The sequence below is a fragment of the Lissotriton helveticus genome, chromosome 2_2 (assembly GCF_964261635.1).
Source record: "Lissotriton helveticus chromosome 2_2, aLisHel1.1, whole genome shotgun sequence".
Taxonomy (NCBI): domain Eukaryota; kingdom Metazoa; phylum Chordata; class Amphibia; order Caudata; family Salamandridae; genus Lissotriton; species Lissotriton helveticus.
Window position 1 is genome coordinate 424,401,156 of NC_136060.1, and position 19,732 is coordinate 424,420,887.

Genomic DNA, 19,732 nt, shown 5'->3' on the forward strand with positions numbered 1-19,732 from the left:
ATCAAGATCTGCTGCACAGCGCATAAATCACTGAACTGCAGAGGACCTAGCTACCTGGCCAAGAAGCTTATTCCTTACCAGCTGGGCAGACTTTTAAGATCCACAGTCAAATAATTCACTACTATTCCCCGAATCAGGAAAACACGCTCTGGGGGTAGCTCTTTCTTCTACTTGGCTCCCTATTACTGGAACAAACTACCCATCTACATATGGAAGTGCACAGATCACCTGAAATTTATAAAGCTTCTTAAGACTGAGCTGTTTCTAAACAAGTGCTGTCTTCTTCGCTTGAGGTCACTGCGGTGCTGAGATACCCCTCCCAGAGGTGTTCATGTGCACTATAAGTTAAATTGACATAACATAACACTGAGGGCCAAGTAAAGGAACAATAGATGAATGGATAATGAAGTGCGGGCCTCTCGGAAGGAGAACCCCGTCAGGTACACTTTGATCAGAGTCATGACTAAGATGCGGGCCAGAGGTCGGGGCTCCTGTCAGAACTCATCAGCGTCTTAACCCAGCTAAAGGTTCTGCCAATGTCCTTACACTAAAAAAAAACATTTACACTAAGAAAAAGGCGCCTATCAAATCAGGGAGGTACAGGTGGAATTCCAAGATGGCTGCCGGAAAATCAAGACTCTCTGCAGCAGACTAGTGTTTCACTAGAGGAAGAACAGTTAGAATGTCCAGGTGAATCTCCTCTGGAATCTTGCACTACACCTGAGATTCCGGAGGACCCATATTCTAGTTTCGGCGTGAAAGTTAGTCAGTGTAGAGCGTTGAGTTATTATTCGACATTTAGTTTTGTCCCGCCACAGAATTAACTCATACCTGAAGTGTCGGTGCCCTCAGCAGTACCGAAGTAAGGTTGTTTCATACGAGACTCATGTGAGGCTGCACATGTATTTCTGTCTCTGGGTTGCGGCTGCGCAGTGACTAGAGTTCCTGGAAGTTTTCTTGAGGACACTGTGAGTAAACGTGTGTCTGGGCATGCGCAAAGCGGAAAATTGTCTTGCCTGTTGCACGCATGCATTGCTACTTGTATATTGTCTAAACCAAGTGCCTGCGCTTAGAGGCTTACGTTATTGTTTAGTTTCGGTTTTGAGTTGTGCAGCAGTATATGATTATTTGAAGACTTCTAGCTCCTATACACTTAAGAGTCAAGTTGTCCTGGGAAGTCAAATTGTGTAGTCCTGAGTTATTTGGAGTCCGCAAGAGTAAAAGCATTTGAAAGCTGGTCATACACTATAGAGAGAGTTATTTTTACTTACCTACATTTTTGAGAGAAGTTAACCACCGTAGTAGCCTGTTCTCTTGGAATCTTTAGCCTGAAAGGAAGCAATAAAGAATACATAATTAGTGATATTCCTATCAGGTAGATTCAGATTATCTACAAGGTGAATAAGAGACAAGGAGGAGTTAAGTACCTATTAAAATAAAGGCAAATTATTAAAAGCATATTCTAGCAGAAGTGTGAAAGTAAGAATTACATGTTTATTGCAGAACCCCACTAAGTACTGCACTCAGAAGACAAGAGAAAAGGAGCAAGTAAAAACCTACTTAGAGAAGTTAGAAATATAAATCAAAACAAAAGAAAGAACAGAAGAGAGGCAAGAGTCAAGAAAATGATAAGTCTGTAATTTAAGTAAATGTAAATACTAAAAGGATATAGTAAAGGCATGAAATTAAATGCCACCTGTTTGTTGCAGTATCTCACCCAGTGCAGCGCTCCGAAGATAAAGAAAATTCAGAGCCTGTTAGAAGACGGAAGAAGATCTGGTGAAGCTTGGCTGTCTCTTCTCTGGCCCAATTCCCCTGCCATTCCCCCCTTCGAGTTTTCTTGTTGTGCAAGTTAGTCGGAGTGGGGCATTGGGTTCTGGTGTCAACCTGCTCCTGTACAAGTTTTTCAAGAGGCAAGCTTGACAGCTCCGCACAAGGCAATCCAGTCTCCATCGACAATTATTAGTTCTGCGTCCACGTCACGCTACCAGTTGGAATGCAGCAGACATTGTGGGTACTTGAGAGGGCACTGCGCTTCAAATGTCACAGGTAGACAGTGTGAGTCTCTCCTAGAAGATGTTTGATGTCCCTGAGTCCTCCAAAAGAACAGGGGCAAGCACAATAAGCTCTTGTAGAACATACTTCAGGGTCCCACACACAGCCCAGGCCAGTCCATATGCAGGCAGTGCATGCAGTCCCTTTCAATGGCAGTAATCCTCCTTGTGCACAACAAAGTCATCTGGGAATGTACACCACATAGTTGCAGGTTCTCCTGCCCCATGTCCCCACAAGCATATCTCACCCTGTGCTGAAGTATGGCACCAGTAGTTATGCATCAATGTGCCTTTGTAGTTGGGGTGGATCAAAGGGTCACCATTTAAGCCACAGATGTCTCCCCTAAATTTCAGTCCTGTCTGCCATTAAGCTGTGGGATGCAGATCTTAATCTTTAGCTGGGACATGGTCTGGCACCAGAGGCCAAGTGTCAAAACATCTTCCTCCAATCTCTCCAGCTAGCCTGCAAATGGCAGAGGTCTGTTGTTTCAGTTGCATGCCCAGTGTTTATAGCTGTCATTGGGGAATGCCCAGATGTGCCACCCTAATCTCCAGTGTGGGCTGGAGCCAAGCACCAAGGCCCAGAAAGTGTTTAGAGCACAGAAATTCCCACTTTCTAGTACTGGCATTTCTACACGAATTATGAAAAAGCCACCTTTACCATTAGCAAGGAGTTGTTACTTAGAATCCAATGATAGAAAACATCAGTTAGGCTGCTCCACTGCAATCCACTATTGCAGCCTGAAGTGTGGGAAGAGCAAACCTCATAGATATTGAAAACACGCATGTGTATTCCTCACTACCCGGGTAGGGGACACACAGGTATGTCTGCCGAGCCTTTCATCTACTACCCGCTTCGCCCCTTAAGATGTATCCTTGGGGTACTCGGCAGGAAATGAGAGGTCCTCTCAGGCTGGCTAGTGACTCAAACATGCCAGCATGAGTGAACCTGCAACTGTGCGTATCAGCATGCAATGGTAGGCTGAACACGTATTTAAGAGCACCAGCCTGCAATGGCAGGCAAGACATGTGTAGCAACATCAGGTAAGCACCACTTCCTAATGTGCATAGGAAGGGTGTGTACACTTTCGCACCACAATTACTGTGGGAAAGTGTCCCAAGCCCTAACAAGAGAATTATCAAAACCAAGGATGAGAACACAAATACTTGGGGAAAACGCTACCTAAAGGGTTCAGGTATAGCAATATGTATCTGGAAACTCTCCACTTTGTAGACTTGCATGAATGCCACTGTGTCTAAATGTGAATAAATAATGGGGGCTCCCTGGGAAACATGCTACTATGTCTGCAATCAAATGTTTTTCACCACGCACCACTTCTATATTCATAGGATGACTATTTTTCCTGTTGCAAAATAGATACTCTGTGGTGGAGAGTGGACAGATTGACACGTGTACCATCTGCACATACTATTACATTGGGAAAGGTAAAATTGGAGCTTGGTTTTATGCAGTTCCTGTTCATTCCTAGGAAAATATACATAGGTATTGAGTTGCATTAACAAGGCATCAAAGAATGCATCGAAAAAATGTGAAAGTAAACTCGGAGATACACCACCAGCTGCTGCAATCACACCTCTATAGCTGCCTGACTCTAATAAATGTAAACTACATGTCTATTGTGTGTGTATATATACCCGTATATATATATATATGTGTAGGAAGGTGGCTACCTGACTATGGTTACCCCAGATTTTTTGCCTGTGTTTAGCTGGTTTTTTGACTTAGTTGACCTGGTTCCCTGCTAATCAGGGCCCCAGGCCATCTGCTCTCTCTGTAAAATGGACACATGTGCTATAGGCACATACCAATTGGAAATGGACTCCTTGTCAGCCCCTGTAGAATGCACTATAGGTGCACAGGGCACAGGAGCCACTAAGGCCTACCAGGGGCTGCAGCATATCTTTTGCCACCCCTGGCTGGTTCTTAAATTGACACAACTGGCTGATCACTCAGCTGGGGTAAGGTGGTGTACACACCCCTTGCTTAGATATAGTATACCTATGTCTAAACCTATATCTGGACACATGTAAACCTGTGAGCCACTCCTATAGACAGGCCTCACCAATCCTGGAGGCTGGGTGCATGGTTTTTATGTGAGATGGAGCTCTAGCATGAGCTGAGCCTGTCTGCAGCCGTCGGGAACAAATCCCTAAGCTGTTTCAGGATAATGCCATACCATATACTATTAAGTGCCTTATAATCCTCGCGGTTATTTAGCAACTCTGGTTTGGCTTTATCAAAACATGTCGTGTAAGGTGTCATACGCTTTGGAATACCATCCCCTCGCCAGTTCTGGCGACGGGGATGGCATTCCACCCCTCTAGAGGGGTAAGACATGTTACTTCACTTTAATGCGGTTGATTTCTCCAAAGGCCTTAAGATCCACAAAATGGATGCCTCTGCCACAGACAAATGTCTGGACCCCTGGAGCTGACCGAAACCCAGTCAAGGGGGTCCTGGACAAAGGGTTTCCTGTCACAGGAGGGTGTCACCGCCCTCCAGACAGGAGATAGTGTATTGTAGCAGGGAGGTTTGAAAGAAACCAGACACTGCCTGGGGCGCACAAGGCTGCCCCTTGCATAATCCGGCCAAACCGGTTCTGGGGCACTCCAGCCCTCGTGCCAGGGCGGCCTGGATCAAAGGAAGGGGGTGTATCCACCCACTTCCTGGGTCCCACCCATAGGAGGGGACCTAGCAGGTAATCACGCCCACCAGATTCGAATAAGAGTGGGAGCAGTGCCAATGCACATCAGATTTCCTGGAAGAAACATTTGAAACGATATTCTGGACCCTTCGCCCTCCATCACAACGTGGAAGCCCGAAGAATCTCCCTTGTGGTCAAGGAGTGACCACCCTGCAGCAGCAGGCACCATCCAGCCCTCGACGTCTACTTAGTTGCAGTTCCCGCCGGAACTCGAGCGACTGAGATCGACGAGATCAAGCCTGCCCAGCTTCTAACAGCCCGATCCACAGTCCCTGCAAAGCTGAGACCCGTGGAGGCGACCGGAAGCGTGGGGCACGCCATCTTGAAGTGACCACGAGACGCTGACCGTGCAGCCCACGAGTGACCCTCGAAGCTGCACACCGGGGTTTGAGAAGCCCCCACCCTGAGCTACTCCTGAGCCGAAGTTCAGCCCTCCACACTCGACGAGTGCTGCGTGGGGCCCTTTGGCACGATTTGGCTCAACGCGTTGGCCCGGTCACTTGCCAGCTGGCTTGTGGTCCCTGTGCCGACGAACTACCAAAGAAGACTCGTGAATCTGGTTGCTCCAGATCCACACCAGCTCCCCTGAAAAGGAGCCCCGACTCTGACCTTCCTGGTCCGAGTGAGAAGCAATCTTCCGATCCTGCGTGGATTGCTCTTACCAAGGCTTGTTTGCTCCAAACCTGAAGCCGACTGCACCGACGGTGAGAGCCTGCGTGGGACAGATCGTGACCTGCTCCTGGACGTCGCAGATGCCCCAGAGCCCACGTGACAGCGGAGAGAAGCTCCTCGACGACCACCTGATTGCGCCCGACATTGCCTGGTTCCGTCCTGGTTCCACCCTGGTCTCTGCTGAGTGACCCAGACTCTGTCCCCTCTGCTTTCAGGTACTCTACAACTTGAGTCCACCCTTGGACTCCACCGGACACTTCGTCTTCACCCTGCCTGCAGCCCTTTCAGCTCCAAGCACCAAGAGCCTGCGTGTCAAAACCCGACACCACTTCGACCCTGTGCACCCACTTCCTGTGGGTGAGGTAACTTTGCTCCGCCGGTGTTCCCACACTGGTGCACACCTCTAGGGTCTGTGTGTTAAGTTTTGTTCCTCTAGGTTCAGCGGAAGTGTCCTTAAACTTTAACTATTTGACTTTTACGCACCATTGGTTAACATTGGTGCATGCGTGCGCTTTCCGCACATCTCCCGAATCCCGAGGGCCATTCCCGACTTCAGCATTGCTTGTCCTGACTGCTCCCAGCGATTCCCTAGGCCCTAGGCCTAACCACTGTTCGAGTGGCCTCTCTTATACCACTTGTTTAGTATATGGTTTGAGTGGCCCCCCGCCCTCATCCATAATTGTGCAACTTGTATGTTTAAACAGTGCTTTTGATTTAACGCTTGTGCCCCTTTATTCATAAAGAATACTGGGGATTGTTTTTAGTATTAAACACATCTATTTTTATAATATATACTTGTGTGGTGTCCTTTCATTTGGTATTACAGGATTGTATGTGGTAAAACAGCTCGCTTAACACGACCTCTTAAGTTAAGCCTTTAGGCTGCTTAGTCCATGCTACCCCTAGGATAGCTTGTCTAATAAGGTTGACTTACAACCAGACACCATAAGGGATTGTTTGGTCAGGTAGTAGGTGGTTCCAGAATTGGAAACATCCCCTACCAGGCCAACTTCTCACAATATGTATATATATATTTATATATATATATATATATATATATATATATATATATATATATATATATATATATATATATATATATATATATATATATATATATATATATATATATATATATATATATCAGGAACACTCCAAACTTCACAATATAAGAATGGCACTGACTCCGTGAAATTTCGAATTCCAAATAAGTTTTATTCACTTAATGGCTGCTAAAATATATATATATATATATATGCGAAAACTCCAAACAACACCACTTCCGAATCAGGCAGGAGTCAGATCGGCGAGGTAACAGAGGAGACGGACCACCAAATGCGCTTCACAGGTTCTTTCTTTATTGCAAAATTGTCGGTAGGCAAGAGGGCACTACGCGTTTCGGGCTCGAAAAGCCCTTGTTCACATGCAAGTCAGCCAGTTTGAATTTTTTGATTTTATAATGCAGTGCACACCCAATCAGCCCGCCCAGTCACATGATGTCAGAAGGTCACAGAAATGAAAGACATACTACTCCTATCTGTAGGAGTATAGTGCAAAATACGGGATTTTTAAATTCACAAATAGTGTGTATATCAACTAAACCTCATTCTTCAGGGCAACATGCAGCTAAATACAACACTATACAGTAATTGTGCAATATAGACCCACACATATTATTTGTAAGAATTCCATATACTCATTTCCGGGATAAATCCATTAATAAAAAAACGTAAATTTCACACATGATATATTTAGAGTGACTGGAGGATCCTAGGCTGATCCATACGTGCAAATATATACAAATTTGACTGGTTCCAAGCCTGCGTCAAGTGGAGTATATTAAAGTGCATAAGGGAATGAGGGGAATGGGGATAAAGTGCTAAACCTACATATTGCAAAGTACCCTGTATATTATATATATATATATATATACATATATATATTTTTTATTTTTTTTTAACAGAGCAGGGTCCTTTCTGAATCGCTCCCAATGTCAGGTGGCGCAAACAACCGGCAGAGCCCCAACGCCGGTGAAAATTTCAATTGGACGCAAAAGAATATCAATGCTCACTCAGAGGAGGTAAAGCAATCACCAGTTTATTCCAGATTACCGCTACGCGTTTCGACACCCGGCGGTGTCTTGGTCACACGATACTTTTCGTGGAACACAAACGTGCATAAATAAAGTTTTCACATACAAGTGTAGACATAAACAAAGTTCAAAAAACAATTGCAACGTATCTGTAAACGGAGGCGCCATCTTTCAATGGGGGACCCGCTTCAATATTTCTTGCATGCTCTTTATAAAACACAAACTTTTATGTATTAGCAGCAATAAAGTTATTTCAACGCATTCTCCCTGTTATACATTGGATTCAATAAACATGACATTTCATGGGCAGTGCATACCGCGAAGTATAAAATTCAGACGGTATTTTGGCAGTATTTCACGCCAATTTGTACTCTCTTTTTATACCATTATTCAGTAATAAAAAGTGAGGCGGCTCGATTGATCCATCATTTTCCATTAACGTGGCCTGTACTGAGTCACCTTGATTCCTGTATGATTAAAAAACGCAGTACCTTAATATTTAACCAGAGAGATTACGAGCTGGGATGTGTCCTCACATTTGCAAAGAGATTTGATGCCCCACGCGGGCAACTGTTGAGCAATAAAAACCATGAGAGTACTGAACAAAGAGAACCATCTGAATCCGACTTGACAGACGCAGAGTTGTCCAGTGAGGAAAGTGGACCAAGAGCCGCAAAAAAAAGAGACTTCTACTCCTTTTCACGAGGAGTTTCGTTTGATCAGGCAAACGTGGGGCAGAGGAGGGAGGGGAAAGCTTCCAGAGCAAAAAGAAAACGAAGGACGAGGAGGGGCAGCTGGAGCAGGAAACAACAGCCCCTCACCACGGGTGACTCTGAGCAAACAAGGGAACAAGAGCTAAAAACTGAAAATCTCACGATTGTAAATGTAACACCAAGAGTACTGGACCAAATGGAAGAAAAATGCTGCAACTAGGGCTTACATTCTGTCCTTCCAAAAGATCTGAGTATACCCAGACAAGAGTACTTATTGACTTATTCAAATTCTCTAGGAAAATCAAACTTTATAAGTACCTTAAACTGCAAAGACCAGGGCGCAGGGGGACACGAGTCAATACTGTAGACACAGATATAGATATTTTGACAGTTAACGATATGGAGACAAAGCGGTCTTGGAAGGTCTACAGAATGAAGAAAATCCCAGAGAAATGATTCCTACGGAGAACAACAGAACAGGACAGCTGGGAATCAGTCAAGTGAGTCCTGGGAGTCCATTCAAACCGTCATCCAAATTCATCCCACAGATGCCTATGGATGCAATTGACGTGTTCACAGAGGCAGTCACCAAGGAACTCATAAAATTACGAACTAAAAATGACAGGAGGAGAATCAAAAGCAACATCACTGAGAAACAAAGGGAGGCAATAAAAATCTTACAAGAAGATTGGCTGATTGTGTGTAAGCCTTCCGACAAGGGCAGGAATATAGTGCTGTTAGCGACTTAGTAATGTCAAAGAGAAGCTCTGGAACAACTCAATGACACTGAGTTACAAAAAGATTGGAAGGAATATGAGAGCAGCAGAAGGGAATACAACACATTCCTTAACAAATGGTATCGAAGAGGCATGTTGGAAAAGGAAGAATACACCTTTCTCAAATGCAAGCATCCATTCCGACCTTTTATCATCTCCCGAAGATACATAAGAACAAAATAAGCCCTGCAGGTCACCCTATAGTTTCGTCCCTTGGCAGTTTAACTGAGAACATGTCCAGATTCGTAGATCATTTCTTGTTCGAGCTCGTGATTTAACTGGTTTCATACGTGCAGGATACGAGATACTTTTTAAGGTGGATTGAAGATGTTGCTTGGGATACAAACTTTGTAATGATGACACTTGATATCTCAAGTCTATATACCAGCATCGAACATATGAAAGGTCTTGAGGCAGTGAACTACTTTTTGAAGGGACGATCGTTGAACTTTATTGAGCACAATAAGATGCTGAAGAAATTTGTTGACTTTTGTCTCAATAATAATATGTTTTTGTTTCAGGAGCAACTGTTTAGTCAGACACGCGGTACAGCCATGGGCACCTGCTTCGCCCCCAGTTACGCAAATCTTTTTGTTGGCTGGTGGGAGAAGCAGGGGGCCTGGGCAGATATCAATGATGAATGGACCTGTAATGTCATCAGTTGAAACAGGTACATTGATGACCTTTTCATCATTTACAGGGCCCCTGAAAAATCAGCAAAGGATTATCTTAGAGTACGCAAAAAGAATGATCTGAATCGCAGATTCACGGGTGAAATAAGCCGAACATCTTTGAACGGATTAAGAGAAATTGCACGAGGGATTGCGATTTCCAGACAGCAGCAGAAGAAAGCATGCAGAGATTTATGACGAGAGAATACCACAAGGATATTTTCATTCAAGCCAAAAAGAAGGTAGATACCAAATCTAGACTGGAGTTGGTCAAAGACAACTCACGCACTAAGAGTAGAGGTAAGAGAGAGATAGCTCAGAAGAACTTTAGAATGATCACAGACTACTCAAGCGATGCTAATGACATTAGTAATGTGTTAAGAAGAAACTGGCATATTTTGAAATCAGACTCTACGATAGGTGAGGATTTGCCAAAATCACCTCTAATGCCATTCAGGAGAATGCGGACTCAGAGATCATTTTGAACAAAGTCACTGCCACACTGACAACAGACCAGCTGCCCTTGGAAGAGTGACAGGCTTCTTCCCCTGCTGTAATTTCAAGGCTTGTAGGAATTGCCATAATGTCCTATCCTATGATGTACCAGGTTTGGAGGCACCCGAGAAAATCAAGAGGTTCACGAATTGCAATACCAGCCACGCAGTGTACTGTTTTGTAAGCCTGTGTGGCCTGAGACATATTGGCAGCACCATACATCAAACAAAGGTGCGCATTTTAGAACAGCTATGAGCGATTGCCAACAAGGATGCAACGTATCGGGTGGCAACACACTTTGAAACGCATCATAAAAGCAACAGGGATCTGTTGAAATTCTTTTGCATCAACCATGTGCCCCCAAACATAAGGGGAGGTGATAGACTTCACAGATTAGAGTCCAGATATATCACCGATACCCAAACTAAGATACCAAGGGGTCTGAATAGTGGGGGAGGAAATGGCGATACATTGATAACTGGAGCATTGTTCTGGAACAAAATATTAAACTGATGAAATTGGGGATCTTGCGTGGCATCATATGAAATAATATCAGCAGATTGGAACACCAACTGTGCAGTATAGAAAGTGAGGGGCCAATATCTATTTAAAATTAACCCATACAGGGTGTAATAATAAAATAAGGATGATTAGCACCCGTTATGAGCATTATGCCCTAGTGATAAGAGCCCATATAGAGTGGTAGACTGTTCCTTATTCACCGCAGATTACCTGTGGCAGTAGATGGAGGTTTTAGGATTACATATTGACACATGTCAAAGTTACATGTAGATTGCTGCATGCAGGGCATTTTGATAGATGGGATTTACCCATTCAGGGCGAGAGAACCAAGATGGTATGGCACTGTTGTTTCATTTATTGCAATGTAATAATACTTGCATGCTTGAAGATGGCAGACACCGACGGACAGAAGGACGTCCGGTGTCCTTTGTTGATGTCAATAACTATCTGTGTATTTATACTTGTTGTTTTTCGAATCGCGATTATTGACAGGTGGTAGCTGAAACTCGTCTTAACGTACTGAAAACCCAATAAACAACTGGGCAAATTGCTCCCTGGAGTGCTGGTGATTCTTTAACCTGCAGCGCGATTCTCGTCTTTGTTTAAGAATCACCCGACCGAGTAAAGAGACACAGATATATATCTATATATATATATATATATATATATATTTGTTGACTTATATAGCACCACTTATCACCCGCGAGGGTAACCAGGAGCTGTCAATAAGCGCAGGAAGATTAAGCGATTTTCCCAGAATCACAGGATGTTGAGCCGACGCCGAAACTCGTACCTGGATCCCCAGATCCTGAGTCTGCAGCTCTGGGTGCTGCCCCATATCCTCTCCCAAATGGACTTACTACACAAGGTGTGTGTCTCAAGCTGAGGTTTTACATCAGCAATTTGGTCAAGGACTACAGCACTGTTTAGACTACAATTAGTGTAGTTCTCTTCCTCTGTTTGTTGAAAAAGTGTGACCTTCAGTCTGGAGATCCTCTGCTGTCTTCCCTGGAAACTAGTCAAAATCTTCATTCTTCTTGCCATGACATACAGAGATGCCATTTTGGAAAAATCAGATGCATTCTGGGGATCTTTATATAGCTTGTAAATAATTACCACCTGGGTGGAGGTGGTGGTAGGTTGCATGTGCAATTTGGCATCTTTGTAACTATTTGCGACATGGATGAACATATGAATAGCGATTTCACAAATAAAGATTTCTTATCTGCGATTTGCTATTTGAAGTCGGTAAATTACTGATACTTTAAACATTCGCAGTGCTAAATTTAGGCCTGGAAATGTTTCATACATTTAATTTTCAAGGCTTTGCACCTTGTATTCAGTTTGCGACTAAATCTTGAATCACAAACGTTTTGTACATATGACCCTAAATTATGAAATTTCACTTCGGACCACATCCCACTATCTTTGGTGTCCTCTCTTTTTTACAGTTACAAATCACAAATTTCTCCCTAAGCAGTGCTCTCTCTTAGAGTCTTTTAAGATGAGACATGTTCATCCTATTTTCAAGAAATCTAATGCTGGTCCTGAAGTGCCAGGCAACCACAACTCCATAACAGACTTATTGTTCCGCTCTAATATTGTGGAAAGATTTGTAACCACTTGTTGGAAATTACCCTTTCTGCAGGATTATCCCAAAACTTTTTGCGTCTTCCTGCTATTTTTTCCTGACCTGTTGTTGTTGGCTATAGGACTCTGGGCACTATACCACTGGTAATCAGTGCTAAAGTGCATATGCTCTCTGTGTAAATTGTTATTGTGATTGGTTTTCCATGATTGGTGTATTTGATTACCCAGTAGGCTTGCAGCACTGGTTGTGCGACCCACATGAGTATCCCTGAAAAGATGTCTCAGGACTGCAAACGCGGTGCCTGCACGCAGTTTAACTGCAATGTCGACTTGGCATGAGCACACACTTGCCAGGCCCTAACCTTCCCTTTTCTTACACATAGGACACCCCTTTGGTAAGTCCAATGTACCCCCATGGGCAGGGTGCAGTGTATGTGAAAGGTAGGACATGTACTGTGTGTGTAACATGCCCTGTTAGTGAAATACTGGCAATTTCGTTTTTCACTATTAAAAGGCCATCTTGCCCCATAGGACAGAATGGGGAATGCTTTTTAACATTTTACAAACTTATCTTCCCATAGGGATAAAATGAAAAAATGTAGAGTTTAGTATCCCTGAACTCAGGATTTAATAGCACATCTTTTAGTAAAGATGGTTTTTAAATTGTGTTTGAAAATACCACTTTTTAGAAAGTAGCTATTTTCTTGTTCAATCATCCTGTGTGCCTCTGCCTGTTTATGTATTGACTGTCTGGCTTTGGAGTGACAGGGCAGGGGAGGTGAAATGGTCCAGGAGTCTGGATGAGTCAGCACTAGGCCTGATCTGCATTTGGAGTGGTGGGAGGAGTAGCACCTGTACCTGAATAGGGCTGTGCCTGCCTTTCACAATGCTGGCTCCGACCCCCTGTGGTGTGTCTGGAGCCAAGGCTCATACTGACAATGGATGTTGTTGTGCACTTACAGAGCGCCCCCAGAACCGATTTGAACTGGGCTCAGAACCCCTTGCACAAAGAGAACAAATACATTTTGGGGTATAAGTATCAGACCCAAAACCCCAGACTTTAGATCATTCCTGGAATTCAAGAAGAACCTTTGCCAAGGAGAATAGCTGGAGAGACTGAGGAGAAGTACCACCCTTGCTGTGTGATGTGGGTCGGCCTGTAGTTGCTGTTTCTGCCAAGGAAAGGAGAAGAACTTTTCTGTGTACTGTGTCCCCTGCTTGAAGGAGCTCTCCAAGGACGTGAAGTGTTCTGGCCTCCTGTTTTGAAGTCTCAGGGACAAAAAAGACTTCCTGCAAATTTGCTGGTGCTGCTGGACTGTGCCATCTGTGAGTCCTACCCTTGCCTGAGGTGCCTCCTTCCAGTTACAGGACCTCAGAGGTGGGCTTTGCAGCTATTCTCTACAAGAACCAGCGTGAAGCATTGCAGAGCCGGAACTGACACTGGATGATGCGAAGCCTCGCTGAGTCTCGCCGGACGACGTTGTCAAGCCGTGCAGCCCCAGCACCGACGCCAGTCGGTGCGAAGCCTCGCAAAGCAATGAATCACCTCTGGTGTGTCACGCATCGTACCTGTGCACCAAGTTTTCCACGCATCACCCGCAGACCAGAACCGTCTTGGATTTCGACGTCTCACTTCTCCCTACAGTCCGGATTTAACGCATCACTTCTATGTGCAGCAGAACTGTCGCCTCGCCACCCCAAGGACTCATGAACTGATGCATTGCTGTGTTTTCCAATGCTTCCTTACTCTGCGGATGTTTGACCTTGTGAATTTTGACGCATCTTCAGGAACTTTGTGTAAAAGTCACGCATCCATAGCTTCTAAGGTACAAGTTCTTGAAACCTTTTTAAAGTCATATTTTTAACTGTGTATGTTGAATTTTTGTTGTTTTGATCTTGTTTAGTTTAGATAAAGATATTTTATTTTTCTAAGCTGGTGTGGTATCCATTTGTGGTGTTTTCACTGTAGTTTGGTACAAATACTTTACACATTGCCTTTGGGATAAGCTGTCAGCTCGTGCCAAGCTACCAAAGGGGTGAGCAGGGGTTATCTAAAGTGTGTATCCCCTTACCCTGACTAGAAGCAAGGGTCTCTATTTGGAAAAAGGTTCCTACCACTGCCAACAAGAGACCCCCATTTCTAACATTTTTGGTCTGAAGTGAGGATTTGAACTTATATTTGTACTTGACCCACAGTGATTGGTGTACATCATTAGTTTAGTGCAGACCACTACGCAACCACATACTATTTATTTCTGTTTTCTGATGTCCTCCTAGAAGTATTTTTTGATACTGAGACTCTGGTTAGTATTGCTCCTGTGAAGTCTTGGCAAAGTGGAAGTCAACTTTTGTCACCTGTACATCTACAAAATGGAGGAGATTAAAGCTTATTGCAAAGAGAGGGGGCTGCCTGTGGAGAGAGGGTCCACAAGGAGGGATATTGACGCACCCTTGCATACCTATGAGGTTCTACGTTGGGAAACAACACTACCAGATGATTCTGAGGAGGAGGACTTCTCTGACAGTAAGGGAGAAAGAGAAATGTGAGTGGCTTCTGGCTGTTCAGCGGAGGCTGAGAGAGTCCGACCAGGAACTCAATAGGGCTGAGACCAAGAGGGCCTTAGCCCGAGGAAAGATAAAGTGTGCAGCTCATGAAGTAAGCTTGGCTGTGTTGGAGGTGGAGTCCAGCTTAGATGATGGCAACAAAAATGTAGTGTCTAGTGCTGAGAGAGAAGTACACACGCCCAGAGATGTGACTTGAAGGAAAGGGTTGACATACACCAAGGGGTTTAGGTGAGGTAGCTCCAGTGGTGTGCAGTGTCCATGAGGTGGATTAGGTAACTGACATAGGGATCATATTCCTGGTGGTGGGACACTCTACTGACTCTAAATGAGAGGCACTGGGAGAGGGGTTTCCCCATGGTAGGAGTCCTGGTGTATGAGTGTGGATACCACCCAGAAAAGTGTGGGTTGAATGGCAGAGACAGTCAGACACTGCCTTGCCAATCTCAGGAGAGTGGTGTGGGGAACTTGTGTGAGGCACTGGATGGTGGGTCAAAGGGAAGCTTGGTTAACAACTGTGAGGGGCTGTGTGATTCAATTGTTAGAGAGCATATTTTTCGTCCCTGTTTTCCAGAGCTATGCCAACACCAGGTGGAGTGTGAGTTCTTTGATTCCAGGAAGCTTGCACTGAAGGCAGACCTTATGGTGGATTCCAGAGGGTCTGAAGAAGCTTTTGGGAGTGATCCTGAAGGGGTTGGCTCAGGTTTTTCCCAACCAAGTGAGTAGGGGGGGTTTGTGGCAGGCCAGATAGGTCCCAGTGTAGTGGGAGGGGTAGAGGGTCCCACATCCTGTCTCAGAAGAGAAGGAGCGGGCTGTGTACTAGGGTGCCCGAAACCCAGTCCCAGGGCCTGGTTGGTTCCACAAGTGAACACCAGGAGGGGGGCTGAGTCTGTACCGGGAGGCCTTTTCCTGAGGGGGATCCAAAAGTGTCAAGTGGACCAGGGAGGACTCCTGTAACAAGAATTCCACCAGTTCTGGTGTCTGGCAGCACCACTCCAGTGGGGAGGGTGCATGAGTCCAGAGGAAAGGATGAGGGGGGACGTTGTCCCCATTGGAAGGACCAGTGGTTCAGGGGTTGCCAGCTCTGAGGTCAGAGCATCCCAGGACTGACCCTGGTGAGGCCACTTCTGGACTGGGTGGTCTTCATGCTCTGTCAAGTGGACAGGAGGCTGGAGACCTGCACCAGGCAGACTCTCGTATAACTCATGAGGAATGTGTTTCCCTTGGGGGGAGGGTGTACTCCCCCATAAGTCCTGGGTTTCCAGGCACAGGTCGAGCCTAAGGATACAGACCCTGTGTTGAAAGACCAGGTTCAGGATATCACCCCTGACCTGGAGGAAGAGGTGACTGCTAAGAGTGCCCTTACCAAGTTGTTTTCTGGGGGTACCGCTCCAGGTGGGAGGATGCAGAGTCCCAGGGAAGGGGACCTGGGTTGGGAGAGCCTACCGCAGTCTCCTGTCCAGTCGCAGGGTCCTGACCCTTGGATGGTGGGACAGTGTCAGGATGCTATACCTGACTTGGCAGGAGGGAGAGTGAAGAAAAGGTGCCAGGCACCTGGGGCTACTGCCCCCCACTCTCTGATGCTGCAGAGGATACAGAGGCCTGAAGGGCATGAGGCCTGGCTCTCATCACTGACAGCTGTTAGTGGCCACTGTGGGCATCAGTCCTGGTGGATAGAGTTGCTCCTGGGAGGGGGACAGGAGTCACACCCTGAGGATGGCCTGGCCACACCACTGTGTTGGCCATGTGGGTACTGTCTGCCTGTTGGGACAAATCTGTGAGCAAAGTAAGTTTAGGCTCTGCACAGATGGGGTCCAGAGGTAAGGAGACGGGTTCCACTGGGGTCAGATTAGTGGGCCCTAAGACCATGGATAGAGGGATTCAACTAGGTTCAGGAAGGCATAGAACAGGAATAGACGCCTGCTGTTGTTGGCCAGGTTCCATGTTCTATTTCCCCAAGCAGGGAAGCCCATTGTGGTATTGATTGGTCTACCCTGGCTTCAGGCTGAAAGGGGTGTGTGTTGGAAATGGCCCTTTTTGCAGGGTTATCCTCAAACTTTTTGCTTCTTCCTGCAATTTTTTCCTGACCTGCTGTTGTTGGCTATAGGCTTCTGGCCACTATACCACTGCTTATCAGTGCTAAAGTGCATATACTCTCTGTGTAAATTGTTATTGTGATTGGTTATACATGATTGCATATTTGATTTACCGTTAGGTCCCTAATAAAGTGCACTGAGTTTGCCAGGGCTGGTAAATCAAATGCTACTAGTGAGCTTGCAGCACTGATTGTTCCACCCACATGAGTAGCCCTGAAAAGATGTCTCAGGCCTGCCACCGCGGTGCCAGCGCGCAGTTTGTTAACTGCCCTGTCGACTTGGCAAGTGCACCCTCTTGTCAGGCCCTAACCTTCCCTTTTCTTACACATTGGACACCACTAGGTAGGCCCAATGTACCTCCCAGGGCACGGTGCAGTGTATGTGAAAGGTAGGATATTTACTGGTGTGTGTAAGATGTCCAGTGAAATACTGCCAAATTAGTTTTTTTCACTATTGAAAGGCTATCTTGCCCCATAGGACAGAATGGGGAATGCTTTGTAACATTTTACACACATATCTTCCCATAGGGATCAGATAGAAAAAGGGAATTTAGTATCCCTGAACTCAGGATTTAATAATGGATCTTTTAGTAAAGATGGTTTTTAAATTATGTGTTTGAAAATACCACTTTTTAGAAATTGGCTATTTTCTTGTTCACAGTAAACAACGTGGACATATCCTTAGAGAGGTATGATCACTGTTAATGACTTATACAGCTTTACACAGGAGCACTAACAACTGTTAGTTTTTTTTTTAAGACCCCTCACCTACCTGGATCGTTTGTGGCATGCTTCATCATTGGGGTCCCAGCTGAATTGCCGAATGCAATCCAGCTGTGATCCAACGCCTGATTATGGACCCTTCGAGTTGAATATTTTAGCTCAATCTAGTGCGGACCTACTGATCCTGCCAAGAAAGGGGGAGCTTCCTGTAGTCAAACCTTCTTCAAGGATAGCTGCCCTTGTTTCTAACCTAAGGAGGTTGATCAGGATCTTGCTGGTGAGATCCTGACCAAGCTCCTTCGGTTGGAAAGAAAGCTCCCCCCCTTTCTTGGCAGGATCAGTAGGTCCACACTAGATTGAGCTCAAATACTTAAATCGAAGGGTCTGTAAGTAACACAAACCCACTACACTCACAGCGCACTTTAGGATAAGGCTGATATATTCGCTTTTAGTGGCTGCTCCATTTTTTAGCCACTGCACATGTTGGTCTAGAAGAAAGCCTCACAAATACCGTAGAAAGCTGAAACTAGTTGACCGACACATTAAAGGGATATTGAGGCACAATCTTTAACCTCTACTCTATCCCACATATGTTTTTAACTATGTCCTAAGACTGTCACATTAAAAACTTTTCACTAGGGTAGTTCTTAGAGAAAGCTTTAACATTTAATCACATTTCACATAGCACTTCACGTCATTCAAAAAACCTGCTCCGCTGTAAATCAAGTGTTGAAACACAGCTGGATTGCATTTGGCAATCCAGCTGGGACCCCAATGATGAAGCATGCCACCAACTAGCCAGGTGGGTGAGGGGTCTTTAAAAACAACTAACAGTTGTTAGTGCTCCAGTGTAAAGTTATATAGGTCATTAACAGTGATCATACCCCTCTACGGATATGTCCACGTTGTTTACTGTGTAAGTTGGGGGAAGAGGACATAGCCCCATTCCAAATTCCTCACTCTCTCATTGGTTATCGTTATTTTCTTGTTCAACCTTCCTGTGTGCCTTTGCCTGTTTGTGGATTGACTGTCTGGCTTTGGAGTGACAGGGGCTGCGGAGCACTATGCTGAATAGGCCTGATCTGCATTTGGAGTGGAGGAAGGAGTAGCACCTGTACCTGAAAAGTTTGTGCCTGCCTTCCACAATGCTGGCTCCGCCCCCCTGAGATGTGTCTGGAGCCAAGGCTCACACTGATAAATCAATGTTGTTGTGCACTTGCAGAGTACCCCCAAAACTGGCTTGAACTGGGCTCATAGCCCCTTGCACTAAGAGAACAAAGACATTTTGGTTTGTAAGTATCAGACCCAAAACCCCAGACTTTAGATCATTCCTGGAATTCAAGCGGAACCTTTACCAATGAGAAGAGCTGGAGAGGATGAGGAGTAGTACTGCCCTTGCTGTGTGTCTGGGGTTGACTAGCAGTTGCTGTTGCTGCCAAAGAAAGGAGAAGGACTTTGCTGTGTACCTGCTTGAAGGAGATCTCCAAGGGCCTGACGAGTGGTGGCCTCCTATTCTGAAGTCTCAGGGACACAAAAGACTTCCCGCAAATCTGCTGGTGCTGCTCGACTCTGCCAACTGTGAATCCTACCCTTGCCTGAGGTGCCTCCTTCCAGTTACAGGACCTCAAAGGTGGATTTTGCAGCTAATCTCTGCAAGAACCGGTGCGAAGCATCGTAAAGCCGTGCAAAGTCTCTCAGAACCGGCAGTGGATGACCGGAAGCCTTGCCGAGTCCTGCCGGGTGACGCAAAGTCCCGCCGCACAGCCCCCAGCACCTATGCTGGACGGCGTGAAACCTCACTAAACATTGCATCACGTCCGGTGTGTCAAGCATCGTACCTGTGCACCAAGTTTTCACGCAGAACAGAACCGTCCTGGATTTGAACGCCTCACTTCCCCCTACAGTCCGGATTCAATGCAACTTCTCCAGTGTGCAACAAAACTGTCGCCTCGCCTCCCCAAGGACTCACAAACTGATGAATCGCTGTGTTCCAATGCTTCCTTTCTCTGCGGCTGTTCGGCCTTGTAAATTTTTACGCATC

The 19,732-nt window shown here is 45.5% G+C and overlaps 1 protein-coding gene across 6 annotated transcripts in view; it reads right to left on the reverse strand.

Annotated features, from left to right (window-relative positions):
• LOC144821867 (uncharacterized) overlaps positions 1–19,732 on the reverse strand; it is a 299,860-nt gene that overhangs the window by 143,043 nt on the left and 137,085 nt on the right. For 3 of the 6 annotated variants that reach the window (XM_078679022.1, XM_078679023.1, XM_078679021.1), the window contains exon 3: positions 1,276–1,328. In XM_078679022.1, the coding sequence (XP_078535148.1) occupies positions 1,276–1,328 (53 nt within the window). Of the gene's footprint in view, positions 1–1,271; positions 1,329–19,732 lie in introns of all 6 variants that reach the window. The other 3 variants (XM_078679024.1, XM_078679026.1, XM_078679025.1) reach the window with 1 other exon arrangement.